The sequence below is a fragment of the Polyodon spathula genome, chromosome 3 (assembly GCF_017654505.1).
Source record: "Polyodon spathula isolate WHYD16114869_AA chromosome 3, ASM1765450v1, whole genome shotgun sequence".
NCBI classification, from domain to species: domain Eukaryota; kingdom Metazoa; phylum Chordata; class Actinopteri; order Acipenseriformes; family Polyodontidae; genus Polyodon; species Polyodon spathula.
The window spans coordinates 62,798,178-62,815,175 of record NC_054536.1 but is presented as its reverse complement, the minus strand read 5'-3'; the positions used below and the strand labels follow the sequence as shown (position 1 = coordinate 62,815,175).

Below are 16,998 nucleotides of genomic sequence, written 5' to 3'. Positions count from 1 at the left end.
CCAGATCTTTCATCACAAACAGTTCTACACCAGATTGTCACAATCAAGAGAGCTGCAAACAACACTATCCAGACAAGGGTCTCTTATCGACAGCTGCACCTGCACTAACCTGAGCATTTGAAACGGAAGTATTCTCTCTCTCTCTCTCTCTCTCTCTCTCTCTCTCTCTCTCTCTCTCTCTCTCTCTCTCTCTCTCTCTCTCTCTCTCTCTCTCTCTCTCTCTCTCTCTCTCTCTCTCTCTCTCTCTCTCTCTCTCTCTCTCTCTCTCTCTCTCTCTCTCTCTCTCTCTCTCTCTCTCTCTCTCTCTCTCTCTCTCTCTCTATATATATATTTTTTTTTTTTAATTTTTTTTTTTTAATAACAAACCCGGCATCCCCGGGAGGGGATGAAAATGGTAACTTTAAGGTGAGTAATCACAGTGGTGCAATTGGCAACCTGATTTCTTATTTGTGCACTGACGTTTTATTTTTCAAAAAATAAAGAGCAATCTTTTTTTTTTTTTTTTAACAGAAGATCCAATAACTAAATACACTGTTGTGCAAAATAGTTAAAAATAAATAAATAAATAAAGATTGTTTATAACACTTCTGATTAAAAACAAAAAAGGAAATACAAAGTAAAGGACCTGAACTTTTAACACACGCATCAGATTTCAATTTCTCATTATGATAATCAATAAAAATAACCAAATATAATTTCATTTGTACTTATGGTTGTTCAGTTTTGTTAAATAACATGTTGTGTTCCAAGCAAAGCAAATCATTTTATTTAATCTCACAAATCCTTACTAATTTAATTACCGTTTGACTGGTGCAGGAGTGTTGGTGGTAGCTGCTAGCTTGTTGTCTTCAGAGGGTTCATCAACAGTTTTCTGCTGTTTAGACAAATTAGAACGACCAAAACAAATAGCTAATTTTTAAATTATTTTTTCCTTTCCCCTACAGCTGTCAGGCCATACTTCACGTCCCTCGCTCAGTGTTCCGTCACATTGCGCGTCCGTTTGGAATGTAAAGTGTAAAAGTTCTGTGAACTGTCCAATCAGAAGAGTTCAAGGTTGAACCTCTCACGAATGACAGTAAATAGCCCAATCACAAACAGAAATTTGAAACGCGCGCTTTGGCAGACAGCAAGCATGTCACTGGTCAGTTGTGAGTGGCGGTTCATGTGTATACTAATTGAAAGTGTTATTGTTTGAAGCATATTGAGGCCACCAAAAAAACCACCTTCTTGAGCAGTTTTTTTTTTTCGTATAACGCAGTGGCTAAGCTACTGCCTGGCAGAAATCTGGGGGGGCACGTGACCAGGCGTGCCCCCCCCTCCCCCAACGCATCACCACAGCTGTAAGTTAAATATCAGTATTTTTTTTTCCTCAAAGTGATTCTGTGACATATTAAAACCTGAAATGAAGGATTACAGTTTAACATAAATAAGTCTGGAATGTATTGAGAATTCTATTTTTACTTAAATAGAAATATAGATATAAATTTAATTGGAAGTCAAAAGTGAATGTTTATTATAAATCACTACTTAAAGATTCCTTATGGGTATCAGAATTAGCAGAAAGTAATTGTAAGAACAAATTATAACGGGAGAGGTGGCTTCCCAAATGAATGGGGGATTAGCAAGCGGATATAGAAACATTTTCCCATGGGATCACTATTACAACAGCAAACTGATCTCCCATAATAACCAGGAAGGTGGGAGATACAGATCTATAGCAAGCTACAGATGTTTAATTTTCCACTGTATTACAGTACCAAATGGCATATACAAACTATAAAGCCCAAAGCACACAAACATGACATTTCAATGGTTCATTTATATGAACCACATGTCTGGGTGTTTGATTCATTCAAAATATTGAGTTATGCCATACAGATAAAACTGAAGTGGGAAGTCCAGAAGACAAACTTTGGTTAATGCTTTCATCAGGAAAAGGACAACATTGAAAGTTATACCACTATCAAAATATCTGTAAATGCAACACTACTACTGCACCCCACCAAACAGTGCTACCAGGACATTAATGAATCATCTTAGCTTTGGCAAGGTCTGACAAGCAAATCGTAGAGGGTTCAAAATTCCCCTTCCTTGATTATTTTCTAATAATGTATTATTAAAATAGGTTTCTCATGATCTCATCCTAGACTGGTTCCATTCTATTTCAACTTAGAAAGCATACTTTTCTCTTTGAAGATTAAATGGCAGGGTTCGTTCCAGTGTCGCTCTGTTTGGCATACCACAAATCCCAAGACTGTTGCTTTCCAAAATATACAGGAATTAAAACAAAAAAGCATGACTTAACAATAGAAATAAACAAATAAAACTATTATTCCCAGAATTTTGAAAATATTCCTGGGAATGCTGGGGGAAAGGAGTAATGAAATATTATAAGGACACTTTCTCATGAAAATGATTACAATTAAAAAAAAAAAAAAAAACAGAATATATTCTTAATATGTACATATAAATGGAAGCTAAGATGTATTTTTCACCTTACAATGAAAGCACATTAAAACTACTGTATTGAAACAGTCTAGTTTCTTCAACAATTGAAAGTGTAATTTCTCAGTTTGAAAAAAATAAATAAGGATAGATTTTTTTATGAAAAGACTTTATAAATACATGAATATAACAATGTTTTCCAGCATCAACATCAAGCATGATCTTTTGATACTGTTCCGCAAAAACTTTATTTGACTTAACTTTTGAGTCAGCAGCAGCAGCAGAAATAAATCTTACCTCCTAATATTTCATTGTCACTCTCTGCTGAGGAGGTGTCTTCCCTTAATGTCTGTGTCTCTGAAGACACCTCTTCACTGGTTTCTTTTGAGATTTTAACTGCATAAATAATAAAAAAAACAAAAAAAAAACAATATTAATATTATTAGAAATGTATAATACCGATTCAATATAGTACACATACAGTGGCAACAATGTGCTCTTTTAAGTTACTGAAGTAATTTGAAGTTTTGCAGGTACTATAGGATTACAATTCCTACATGAATTGAAACTGTTCTTAAATTAAAGACAAGTAAACATGCCATTATAACCAATGATTTGATCACATTGTTACACTTCTATTGGATGTTAGGTATTCAATTCACCATGTTTCACAAACAGGGGGAACTGAATACTAAACAAAGAGACAAATTCCTTTAGAGTCTAATTTTGTGTTAATCAAGAAGTCCACACACACGGCTTTTGTGCATTTCAAATTACTTTCTAAGACAAACAAGGTGCTGTTAGTGTTAGTTCCTAAACAAATTAAAAATAACTTTCATGCTTGCAGTGGGTTCATAATAGTGAGAGAAAAAAAAGCTCAGCCATTCATTTATGGCTTTTCCCATTAGTTGTATGACTTAGGGGGATTTAAACTTTTAGGCCTGAAGTACTTAAAAAATAAGTTGTTTTAGTAAGGGGAAAAGAAGTAAGAAAAAGGCACAAGAGTCCTTTTCTTCAGTCAGTTGCCAGGTTTATTGAAATATGCAGGGAGTCTGGTCCCAGGTACAGGACATACAGAACTCAAAATTACAATGCTTGCGTGACATTAAATACCCTTCTGTATAGATGGTCCACCTCCCCTTTCTCTGACATTAACCAATGGTCAAGGTAATTTAATTTATTGTGTGAGTGTTAATGTGTGTGTGTCTGTGTGTGTGGTCTAGTGTGACAACCTGAACTCAGTGAGGAGACAAAAATAATCTGCCTTTTGTTATCTCCTTGCGACCCCCATTGATGCCATGGGATCTCTTTTGATTCTATGAGCTGTTCCCTTCTAGTCCATTGTTATCTCGTTAGCTTGCAGTGTTGGGCACTTCTCTATCAGGGTTAGCAGACATTTTGAAAAACAGTCTGCTATCTTATTAGTCTCACAGAAAAGGACACCAGTATAGCTTGCTAGTCCACATGCGTAGCAAACTAAGGCTCATGAATGACCAGCTTTTGCCTGTCTTTAACATAGAGCAGTAAACAACTGCAAACAATCATTTATTTCATTAAAATTGTATAGGAAAAAAATAATTCTATTTCCGAGAACATATTTTTGCAGAGCAGCTGTATTAACATGGCCTCTGAGTTTAAAACAGACAATGTTGGGAAGCTAGGGAAGTGAATCCAGGACAACTGAAAAATAACCTTGCTTTCCACTGGCAAATGCTTTGATATTTTTACTCTTCATGGATTTTAAAAAATATTTCAAATCCCTCTCCAATAAACTAAATATACTTACTTGTGAATTTCCCTTGTGCAGGTTCACTTTCTTGGTTTCGGCTTATTGCAATAACATTTACTGAGTATTCCAGGTCTGCAATGAGACCCTGAATAATTGCAGTGTTATCACCTTTTTGGAGGTGTAATTCTTGTGTTGTTCCACCTGTAATTAAAGGAAAAGACAAAACTTAACAAAGAATCCTGCATTTTTGTCTTTAATAACTGGGGCCTCTTTATTTATTTTTACTGTGGTTTTCTTCCCAATTTGGAATGCCCAATTGTTACTTTTATCCTGGTTCACTGCTGCAACCCCCTAGCGACTTGGGGAACAGAGGCTGAAACATGCATCCTGTGAAATGTGCTCCTGCCAATCCAGAATTTTTCACACTGTGAATCCACAGTGAAGCCACTAGAACTATAGTGCTGGAGGACAACACAGATTTGAATGGCTCCACTGCAGACCTGCAGGTGCCCTATCAGCCACAGGGGTCGCTGATGTGCAGTGAGCCATGGATTGCTCTGCCGACCTAAGCCCTCCTTATCCGGGTGGTGCTTGGCCAGCTGTGCGTTGCAACCTAGGATTCGAACCTGTGATCTCCAGGCTATATGGTGCATCCTGCACTCCACATGGAGCGCCTTTACTGGATGTGCCACTCGGGAGCCCCTTTGGGCCTCTTTTATGGTGGATCTAAATTTAAAGATTTTTAACCCCCACATCTAATGGCGAACAATTTTCAAAGCCCTACAAGTTAAAAGGACAAGTTACATACATATCCACTGGCATATGGTACTGTAGATCACAATAAACTTGAGAATGAAGGTTTTTTGCAGAGTTGGGCTATACTACAGTGGCATACACAAACTGATGGCTACTGTTTTACTCACTTCATGTTTTTGGCATACTAGAACAACTTGCAGGATCAAGTTGCGTACATAATGTTGTATACTTATGTCTAAGGACTATGTATTTACATTTCTGCATTGATACTGGTGTACTTTAAACAAATTTCACAAGGCAGGTGCGAATGAACAGATTTAAGCAGGAGAATGGAAAAGGAAATGTAGTTAGAAAAGTTTTGGCCAGGGGTCCCCTCTGACCAGCGGGAACCTTCCTTTCGGAGGGACGAAACGACAACGCCTCTAAGGCTGGGAAGTGAGCTTCACTTGCCCCCAGAGGGGACCGCTGCAGAGGAGATGCAGCAAAGTGGAGGAGGAAGGGAGGATGGAGGAAACTGAAAAGCAAGACAAGAATTAGGGAGCTGGCTAAAGTTTAAATAGGATGTCTGACAGGTATTTTAGCGGGATGACACAAGGGAGGAGCCCCAGCTCCAGCCCCCCAAAATACACAAAGGTTTTACAAATAAGCTGCCTATTACAAATGGAGCCCCAAATGATAGCTTTTGATGGTCCTTTGTCTACGTCTGTATTGCAAACATAGGATTCCCAGGGATGATTGTTATAGCTTGAAAAGTGCCAGTAATAATGCCAAATATATACATTACACAGAACATTGTGTATTTTTGTGATTAAAAGTAGTTTTTTAATATTATAAATGACAAAATATCACATTACAAATATCATAAAAATGAATCACGTTTTTAATTAAAGGAGAGGTGTTTATTTCCAGACGAGTTTAGACTGTAAAGGATTATAATCAGTTTCAGGCTAATCGTAGTAATTAAGCAAATATAACTGCATAGAAAGGCAGAAGTGCAATATTCATCAGGAACAAAGATTCACTGCGTTCTCCAAAAGTTACTGGCAAGCATAATGGCAGCTAAGAAAAACCAAGTAAGAGCCAAATAGCTGAAAAAAGACTTAAAGATATCAGAAACATAATCACTGAAACTAATTATGAGAACAGATCTACCAGTACAGCTCCAATTCTTAAAGGGGTGATTTATATATTATATATTCAGAAACATCTAGACCACATCTAAATCTTTGTAAATCTCAAAAACCATAAGAAGTCTTAAATCAGACTGTGCCCAATTCACAAAACTTGAATTGTTTTATACTGCTGTTGAAGTATTTTAAAAACAAATGAACAAATCTAATGAATATCAACCATTACTTTAAGTGTGGTGCCATGTGGGTAATATATTGTTAACATGACGTGTAATGGTATGGTTTCTCTTTAACATATAACATGCAAATTGTTAACAAAAATGCAAACCTTTTTAAAATGTAATCAAGGTATTGGGCTAAATGTTCCACTGCCTTTTGTGGTCCAGATTTGTAATAAAATCTATTCGGGTGGTTGTGCTTCTGGCTACCTCTAATGACAATAGGAAATAATCCTTTCCGTGTGTGGCTCACCATGGGCACACATTTAAGTTTTCGACAGCCAGGTCCAGTCTACTTACTTAAAGGCACAGAAAGAATTAAAGGAATAAAGAATGTGAACATGTCAAAAGTAAAATTTAGCATATAGATTCTAACACAGTTGTGTACATGGGGTTGGACAGCAGAAACATCAGAAGGAAAAAAAATATATGTATATTGTGAAGGTACAGTACTGTACAAGCAATGGCATGAACCAAGATTCTTCAAGTGGTTAAGCCCTGACTGCAAGGCTAGATTATTTATGACATCAAAGCTTTTTTCAGAGTTGTGTCTTGAGTTTAGCCTTGTCTAAACAATTTAGCCCAAATAAACCAGACAGATTAGTCTTAAATCATGTGATGGATTTTTTCTCAAAAACCCAGGTGAGAAAAAATGTGAAGCCAACTGTATTTACTAATCACAAAGGCCTAGATTCCAGAACCATATAAATCCATTGAAATGGGGAATGAATTACAAATTTCCACTGACATAACCCTTATAGAACAACAGCTATATTTTTACAGAAGTTGAAATAAAATAGATCTAATTCCTGATCTTTTCTAGTTTTCATGTTATAAACATGAAAAACATGCCTGATTAAAAAAAAAAAACAAGACATGGTGGTGTTTTATTACTGCTTTAAAATGAAACACAGTGAGTAAAGCAATTTCCTTACTATTCTTGGGTGAAAATCTATTATTCTTTTTACTGCATAGTCATCACTATTCTAATACACACACAGTAGCCAAACCACTGGATACAGTTTCCTTATTTAAAACATATGGGTATGTATAGGCTGTAATCCAATAACGAGATAGTCAGGAACTTTAAATGTGGGTTTTCACCAAGTTTCGGATGTCATTATTATTGTGGGTTAACTGACACGCAGAATGTAAACATTCCTGTGTCTACTATAGTTACAGCCTCCTTTTCTCTTCCCCTCTTATCAATTACTATTATTTTGCTGGCAGCTAGTAAAGCAGGTTGAAATCGGGCATCTTATCATGACACACATTGCTAAATGGTTTAGTTGTGTTTTTTGAAAGTTAGAGAAAGCACTACTGACAGCCCTTTGTCTGCCTGCTTGTTATAAATCTTAGGAATGCACGCCTAGACCCTTTGGATAAGCAACTGAAAAGATGAGCATTATGTTCAAATTAAATAAATACAAAACCAATACTTGGCTGTAACACAAGGAGCATTATGTATAGTGTAAGGGTAGCAAGATGTATCTATGAGTATCACACTGACATAATACTGTACTAAAGTGGTACAGCTATAAAGACATTATGGAACATTAATTAATACACTGCCCAAGAGATAAACAGCAATATGTTAATAAAGTACATATGTGCATGACATTTGATCAGCCTGATACATTATTCCATGAAGGTTAATGTCGTTCTATTACAGTGTGCACTGTGACTTGTGCATAGGAATGTGGGGCTTAATATGGCAATGATAACTGTTTCATGAAGCCTTGACGAAGACTTCCTTTTGAATGCATATTAGTGCAGTACATTGACTTTCAAATACAAACTGTGTATAGCTGTATTTAGTAACTGTTACGGAATGAAGGTCCCTTTTCAAAGAAAGAGTTTTTTCAGAGGCCAGTTACTGCAAGCAACTGTTGCAAGAAATGTTATTGAGTGTAAGCCAAGTTAAAGCAATGCTAAATCACTCTGACAATAAGACAGGGGGACAAAGGAATGTCTCCCTTGTAAATAAGTTTAATGACAGCCTGACTAACCCAAAAATGCTTGAATAGAGAACATTTGTGTACATGGTTAAAGCAACTGAGGCAAAAGAGAGACAAACTATCTAGGTTTAGCCAGATTTTTGTAATTAGTTGGGCATAGTGTCTCAATGGAGATATTGTAACTTGCCACCGTGTCTCTGGTTCAGTGCAAAACATAATAGCTATTTAAGTAAACATGCTTATAGTATTAGTAAGGTTCACATCTAAAAACACTATTGTTTTGAAAATAACTGGCACCTTGATGGATAGCAAGGACTGGGTGAGCACTTAGATGACGATAACCGTGTGTACATTGGACCTTGACTTGGGGGGGGGGGGAAGGGACCTGGAAAATGTGGGACAGACACGTCTGTGCAGTATTTTGGGGTTTTAGTGCTGCCAATACAACAGCCATAAAAACTTTGAAATAATTTTAATATACTTTATGAACGACAGAACTTTCATCCACCAATCAGAAAGCTTCACTTGCAGGCACCACCGTGCAGCACTCTAGAATATCTAGCAATAAAAACAAAAAACTACTTCTGAGTTGCAGTACTCCAATATTGAGATAGTATAGAATGGTGTAGCAGGTGGGACTCATGCCTACAAATGCAAAAATGCCTATTGATAACTGATTTGCCAAAAAAACATCACTGTGAATGTATTGAAAATACCCTTACCTTTAACCGGGGTTACACTTAATTTATATCCTTGAACTTTCCCTCTTGGGGCTTTCCATCTAATCTGAACACTGTCTTCAGACAGTATATTAAATTGTAGTCTTGTTGGAGAAGCAACTGTGAAAAAAAGAGGCGAGGCATTAATAAGTTAATCAGTCACATAAAAAGGGGTCATAAACTGAAACAATAGAAATACAAAATGTTAGACAAACCATCAGACACCACTGGAATTAATAGATTACTAATCCCATTTATTTATTTTTTTGCAAGAAAAGATACCATCTAAACTATATAGGATAAAGACAAAGTCAAGAATGTTACATGACAGGCAAAGGCATGTTCTCTTTCTTTGGTGATTATTAGTTGTTAATTTAGTTGTTTCAACATTTGTATTAAGGATTCAAGATTTAATGTAATCTCATTTTAATATAGTCTTGTGTTAAATTATTAGAAGAATGGCTGACAGAAGAACATAGTTTTAAAAACATCAGTCATTTACTGAAACTAAAGCCCAGATATTTGTTTTGGACAGTAGCAAAACCCTGTTTGAAATTTTTTTTTTCATTCCATCCCTTTAAACTTAAAACATATATACGTCTACTCTGGGTACTAATAAAGCATTTACTGTGAATAAGGATTATGAGAAAAAGAGAATATGACTTTTATGGAAGACTACAAGAAGCTATTCCAATGAAAACTCTACAACTTGCATTCCACTTTCACCATTCCTCTCCTTTTGAACCATCACCTGTGTTCCCATGTACCATCAAGCAAACCCCTCACCTATCACCAATCCAACAAACGAAACCTGGAAAATGTGTGCCAAAGCAGTTTTTACATAACTACACATGTTTATTATCTACTATAAATAAAGATATATATATATGGTGTATAAAAAGAAAACAAGGCATCCTACAACTATAGAGTGATTGGAAAGTAAGTTTACCACATCAATGCTATTATGTGTTAATGTGGTAAACTTACTTTCTAAACACCCTGTATATACTGTAGATACAAATGACAGTCTAGTAATGTAAGTATCTACAATGTGGCACACATATACAAGTTGACAGTAGGACACATACAAGGGTATATTGTAATAACAAGTGTATGATTCTAAGCTCACTAACCTGAGGTAGGGGATCTTTATTCTGCAGCATGTTATTCTCTGTGGAGTAAAAAATCTCACTTCTTGCATAAATTATGAGTTCAGCCAGGTAACCCAAAAATGTGCGTTGTGCAATCTGCTGATCAGCTGCATGGTTTTAAATACCAGTACAGCTGAATGACTTGCTGCAGCTGCAGCAGCTAAAGGAGTGCTGAAGCAGCCATTCAATATAACATCCCAGGGGGAAAAAAGTGATGGCTTGCCTGGCACAGTATAATGACTTTACTGAGATATGCAGCCCTGAGGCAAGGTAATGAGCATCCATAACCCTTTTAACTACTTTAATACTTGAGTCTTTTATTTTATGAATACCTAAAAGTGCGTAATGCTCATTTGCAAAGTATACAGTGTTATATTATGTTGAATATATTAAAGGTAAGAGTAATGATATAACAGCTGCTGTAAAACTTGGTTCCCTAGGAAGGCATGAGTCTCGTGGTCCAAATAGCTTCTTCTCATTGAGTTTTTTAAAGTGATATTTTCCTGCAGGTGTTATGAATACTATATTGTAGCAACCTTGTTTTAAATTATACAAACATGTAATACTAATGTTTATTATGAAAACACATAGTCAGACCTTAGCAAATCAATCACGTGGTTATCTTTTCAAGGCACCTTCCATATTAGGTCTCTATACAGGTACTCCAGTTTTCATCGTTACTTGTTTGGCACTTTGTCAGTGGTTTGAGTTGAGATCTTTTAAACACTTTACTCATGCTAGTTTAATAGAGGTTGTTTGTGGGTTTTAAAATATGAAATGCACACAGAGACCTTTTAAACTGTGTGTTCATCACAACTACATAAAAAACATGTGCGAAATACAAAGTATAGTCCTGCACCATAGATTTAAAAAAAAAAAACATATTTCATAGAGCATTATACAAAAGGCATTCATACAGTATATATGTAAATACTTTTTAATGCATGTGTTTTTATAATAATAATAACAACAACAACAACAACACAATTCCAATGGATCCCTCTTCCTCCTTTTATCAGTGAATTAAAAAAAATGCAAACAGGTGTGGTCATATCTGCACATCAGAGGGACTTCTAACCTTTAATTTGTAATTTGTATTCCTATTAATTACCTTGACCCTGCGCCTGGCTGGCAAAGTGGGCTGTCACTGCTAAGAAAGTCAAAGGAAGCCAGGTCCTTATCCTGAGCCCAAAGACCTGCATTCTTATCACTGTGTGTGGGTGCGGTGCTCAGCAGACCTGAAAAGATACAGCATGTACTGTTTAAACCACATTTCAACCCATATCTACCTCCTATTAATACAACAGGGTCATTGAGGAAGACAACTGAACAGCTATTTAATTCTTGCAAAGTGTCTGCCGTTCTGTAAAATGTCTAGATAGAGTTAGTGGTGATTAGATAGTGAAATGTTCGAATACTGTGGTTAGCTGGTCTTGATACCGAGCTGGGCTGTCATTGATTGAAGACCCAGTTTTGGGACACTTCGGGACAGATGCATCTAGTAACCCAGAGATTGTTTGAAAAGTTCGGTGATGTTGCACAATTTATAATATTAGGTTTTTTTTTTTTTTTCTCTCACAAAAAATGTTGCAACTTGCATTGTGATAAACCTGGCTATAACTGTAAACAGGCTTGTTTAATGGAATACTTTCCTTAGACCACTGAACCACTGGGGTTTCGTTTTAAACAGTTTTAATCGATATCAACTTGCTCCTGTCCTTTTAATAATAATAATAATAATAATAATAATAATAATAATAATAATAAATAATAATATGGGTGGTTGTATCCAAGTTACAGAAAATAAATTAACTTTTATAATTTTGTTATTTCTGTTTTCTAAACATTTGATTTCTTTGCACTTGAACAAAATCATATAAAGTGTAGCATATGAACCATGATTTTGTTCTTTAGTGGATAATTTTTTTCACATTGTCTTCAATTTGACATCAAATTGTTAAAGCATAATTTTAAGAAAAAGAAATGGTGCAATCTTTGAGCTCAGTACTTTTACTACGAGTTACAATGAATGCATTAACACGTTTAACTTCAAAGACAACATAATACTTAAAATGTATTTCGATGATGATAAAGAAAGTTAATTCCTTACGATAAAACTCATTGTCGGGCTTTAATCTGACAATTTTTTAAAAAGGTTTACTTTCAAAGCATTTTCATTTGAAGACAAAACAAATATATCCCCACCTGTTGGTCGCTTAGTGTTGCCTTTTAAATATGTGCAGGGCCCTCCAGAGAGATATACTTATAATATATTACTGCAAAATGTCTTCTTGAAAGAACAGCTTCGTGTGTAAAACCCTGAAACATACAACTGCATAGCCACGTTCGGATACGGGTAGTCTTAATAGTAGACTATGGTACATGTACAACATAGGAACTCTTTTAAGACAGTGATTTGAATCCCTAAAACGGAACAATAAGGATCAACAGATCAAATAAAGCATTCATCTATATCCTTACATCAACAGAAAATGTTCACAGCATAAGTACAGGTAAAACAATAATTTAAATCAAGCTATCTGTCTTTATAGTAATAAATGTATGTATTTCTACATATTGTTAATTAAAATGCGCACGTGCGATAATTAATATATTGAATCATATTTACATTTTCGATACGTTGTTTATTCACTTTATAGGTTTCTTTTAATTATTAAGTGCTTAATAAATACTTTATACACATTCTGTTCTACATTCTTGTTATTGCGGCTTGACTTTGAATGAGAAACAATTCCTGTAGTTTAAAGCCAAATCTCCGTAATTACTAGCCTGAAACCTAAAATGTTTTAAAAGATTTCATTGGGCTACTGCCACAAGTGGGGGTTATTACTCAACCAAAACGATTATTCTGCACTCAAAGTTTTTAAGTTATTGAAACAATTGTTCTTTGAAGGTGGGAACCCTTATTATATATATTATATATATATATATCTATATATATATATATATATATATATATGCCAAAAAATATATATTTTTAGGATGTCCCACAATCTTACTCTGAAGTTGCACTCTTCAGCCAAATGGAAGAAAAACTGATCCGAACAATCGTTAGCTGTAACTCATCCATTGCCTTTCTTTTTCCTAACTAATAACCACAAATAACATAATCATACCTTCCGTAACAAGTGTATTGTTTTCTATTTTCTCCAGAGAATCCCGAGAGAGACTGCCAGTGCCTTTGTGATCCTTCTCACACTCTCCCTTGCCTCCCTCTCGCTCGATCCAAACTTCAGCTGAATGCTGAATGCTGAATGCTGAATGTGGGTGTTTCTCTACCCGTCCCTCCAGCTACTCATTCCCTTACCTCGTTTAATCTGAGGAGCAATGAGTAAAAAAAAACCAGGCAGCCAATAACCGATCAAGATTTTAACACGGAATACCCTGGAGACATCCAGCCAAAGGTTACATTTTCCACAACTACTGTAGAGTTCTTTATGGACACCCTCAGCAGTTGGTCATGAACATTTTTAGTGTTTTTTCTCTTCAAGAGATAACTTGGTTTTCTTCACATTTGTATGATCAATGTAAAATAGATAATTATTTGAGCTTTACAGTTGTATTGCATTCCTAATTCAGTAACCCTTTAACAATATTTAGCAATACAACCATAACAGTTTTGTTTTGGGATTTTTTATTTTTTTTGCAGTAAATGGCTAAATTAACATAACAAATCCTGTAAATTAGCAAATTCATTAATCATGCATTTTAAGGCGTGTCAAGCCTTAATTATATGTATGGGCAAATTGTAGGTGGGGCTCATTTGTAAATCAAGTCTGTGATATTAAAATGAGATTTATGAAGCGACCACAAATAAGTCTGATTTCAAATTTGTACCAGCTGATAGGAAAGAGCATTATGGCACCAGTCATAATGTATTTCTTAGAGTGCAGGCTCCTAACCTTCCTGAACAACCCAGGAACAGAAGGAGAACACTGGGAAGAAAGGAGAGTATTTAATGTCTGCATTACCCTTTCTGATCTCCCACAGGATTAAATTATAGCTCAATACCGGCTGTTTCATTATATCCAATTGTTTGTATTCGTTGTATAATAAACTAGGTTCATTAAGTTATCCTTTTCATTATGTATATTATAATAATAATATAATATATTCTCTCCCAATCGTCCTTGTGGCAGAGCAAAGCTCTGCCCTTTTTAAATATGACAGGGATGGGGTTAATTTCCCCTACCTGCCTGGGTTTTATGTTCAGGTGGCTGGGGTTGATTAGTTGATTAGATGGTTAGTTTAATTAACGATCAATCAGCGCCCAGCCACCTGAGGAACTGAGGAAGCAGGTAGGTGTTGGTAGGTGTTGGTAGGTGTTGGGAAGGTATTGCCCAGCCTGGAAATCTTTATTTTTGGGAGTTTTGTTTTTGCTTTATTTGTGTTTGAATATCTGTTATTTTGCCATTGTGCACTTTCATTTTTGTGTTTATTTATAATAAGTTATTTTTTGAACTGCAGTCTGTCTCTGGGCCTCTATCCACTTGCTAGCCTGCCACATTTGGTGGCAGAGGTGAGATATAGCGCCTCCAGGAGGCTTGGAGCAGTATTGCAGTGTTTTTTTTTTTTTTTTTTTTGGGATAATTTTTTTTTTTTTTTAAATGGGAAAGAGCAGACAGTGGCAAAGGCAGGAAAAGCAGCAGCAGCAGCTGAAGAAATGTAAGCTGCTGCAGCCACCGCTGGAGAGCCCAGCCAGCCTCTTTCCCTGGTGTTCCTGGTGCAGGAAGGAGGACCATCGTTGGTGGTCCTGCCCAGATGTGCCACCGGCAAACTGATGTGGCCAGTGTGAGGAGGATGGCCACAACTGGGCAGGATGCCCCTACAACCAGGCCCAGGAAGAGATGCAATATTCACCCTGGGCATCAGGGGCCACCCCACTACCACCAGCACCATCACCTTCACCACCGTCCCAGGAGATCTGGGACTGATTGATGCACCCTGAGGCAGACCTCGTCCACGATCTCCCCATAGTTATCAACACACTGTGGCATTGAGGTGGGGAGAGGTGGGAACAGTGGGAGGAATAACACCACCCGGCATCCTTCCCAGAGGTTGCCCTCATGGTGGTTAATTACCTGGCAGTAGACATGGGAGATGCCCCAGTCACTCCAATAAAGGTGGAGCTGCCGTCCCCAGAGCCAGAGAGGGAGGAGGAGCCGCCGTCCCCAGAACCCAGAGGGGAAGAGCTATGGCCCAAGGATGCCTGCCTTGCACAGCCCAGGGATGACGCATTTGCATCGCCTGGGGTTGCCTGCTGCTCTGCATCGCCTGGGGTTGCATGCTGTTTCGCATCGCCTGGGACTGCTGGTGTCTCCTTTTTGTTTTCTAGGGTTCCCGATGGTTCGCTGCCTCTCCCACCAGAGGGAGCCGGGCCGCCGTCGCTGCCTCTCCCACCAGAGGGAGCCAGGCCGCCGTCGCTGCCTCTCCCACCAGAGGGAGCCGGGCCGCCGTCGCTGCCTCTCCCACCAGAGGGCGCCGGGCTGTCGTCACCATACTTCCTTGGAGATCTGGGGCCCCCTCAACCAAAGAAGGCTTGGGGGCTCTGACATCAACCCCGCCCACCACCACCCACCATAACAGCCCACCCAAGGGACATAATTGGACTCTTGGGGGGAGGGAAGGGGGGAGTTGGCAGATTGCGTCCGGTGTACTTTGTACATGGGGGGAGGTGTGTGGCAGAGCAAAGCTCTGCCCTTTTTAAATTGGCAGAGATGGGGTTAATTTCCTTTACCTGCCTGGGTTTTATGTTCAGGTGGCTGGGGTTGATTAGATGGTTAGTTTAACGATCAATCAGCGCCCAGCCACCTGACATAAAAGAAGGCCTCTGCGTCTCATTGAGGAGGAGGGAACTGAGGAAGCAGGTTGGTGTTTGGAGTTGTTTGTATTTTTGAAATTTTGCTAAATCCAGTGAAGGCATTGCCCAGCCTGGAAACCTTTATTTTTGGGAGTTTTGTTTTTGCTTTATTTGTGTTTGAATATCTGTTATTTTGCCATTGTGCACTTTCATTTTTGTGTTTATTTATAAGTTATTTTTTGAACTGCAGTCTATCTCTGGGCCTCTGTCCGCTCCCCAGCCTACCACAGTCCTATACCTGCCTGTACTTATATCCAGCAGTGAACTTAAAACCTCTCTTAATGTAACAATTAAGTACTGATAACATTTTCACATGCAGGCAGTATTAATGCCTTTAGCAAATCATTTCAAATCCTGTGTTAATGAACCATTGCAAAAATATATCAAATGATCAAACTCAGTTTTCCTGGATCGTAAACCAAGGCATCATACTTTGTTAAAAAGCCAGCAGAGCATATGGACATGAATGTTAGATTCCTTTTCATTCCATCAACTACCAGAGAGAGGTCATTACAAATCATATTGAAACTTTTTTTTTTTTTTTTTTTTTTTTTCTGTTTGGCATTTTAGTTACTTATGCACAGGAATGACATTCTAAAGCCCACCAGAATATATAGCCTTCTTATTGGAAGGTGTGCATGGTTCGATCGGAATATTTAAATTAGGAGCACTTGCCTATAGGTAAAAAGAATGGGCTTTGCCATGCAGTTGTTTTGGTTTTACAGTTTTGTAACTAAATAACACTGATCAAAATTGACTTTTTATATAAAAAAAATTGGTTTTGGAATTAGTAAAGTATTTGCTCTGAATGTCCTCAATAACCACATAATGTGTCTAATCTGCTGCTATGGCAAATTGTGCTTGGCAATAATAATTTGCAGCAGAGACTCAATATTTGATGGGTGCATTCTTGTAGCTCTGATATCTTTATCTGCGTTTTATCTTTCGTAAAACTGTAATTCAAGTAGACAAATGTTTTGACACTTGCCCTAATCAGTTATAACACTGATG

The 16,998-nt window shown here is 37.3% G+C and overlaps 1 protein-coding gene across 3 annotated transcripts in view; it reads right to left on the bottom strand.

Annotated features, from left to right (window-relative positions):
* LOC121313290 (collagen alpha-1(XIV) chain-like) overlaps positions 1–13,404 on the bottom strand; it is a 78,509-nt gene extending 65,105 nt beyond the window's left edge. The window contains exons 1-5 of one of the 3 annotated variants that reach the window (XM_041245672.1): positions 13,244–13,404; positions 11,218–11,344; positions 8,959–9,075; positions 4,232–4,375; positions 2,743–2,841 (exon numbers count right to left, since the gene is read on the bottom strand). In XM_041245672.1, the coding sequence (XP_041101606.1) occupies positions 2,743–2,841; positions 4,232–4,375; positions 8,959–9,075; positions 11,218–11,308 (451 nt within the window). In that variant the 5' untranslated portion in view covers positions 11,309–11,344; positions 13,244–13,404. The remainder of the gene's footprint in view (positions 1–2,742; positions 2,842–4,231; positions 4,376–8,958; positions 9,076–11,217; positions 11,345–13,243) is intronic. The other 2 variants (XM_041245670.1, XM_041245673.1) reach the window with 2 other exon arrangements.
* Between the last annotated feature and the right edge of the window lie 3,594 nt (positions 13,405–16,998).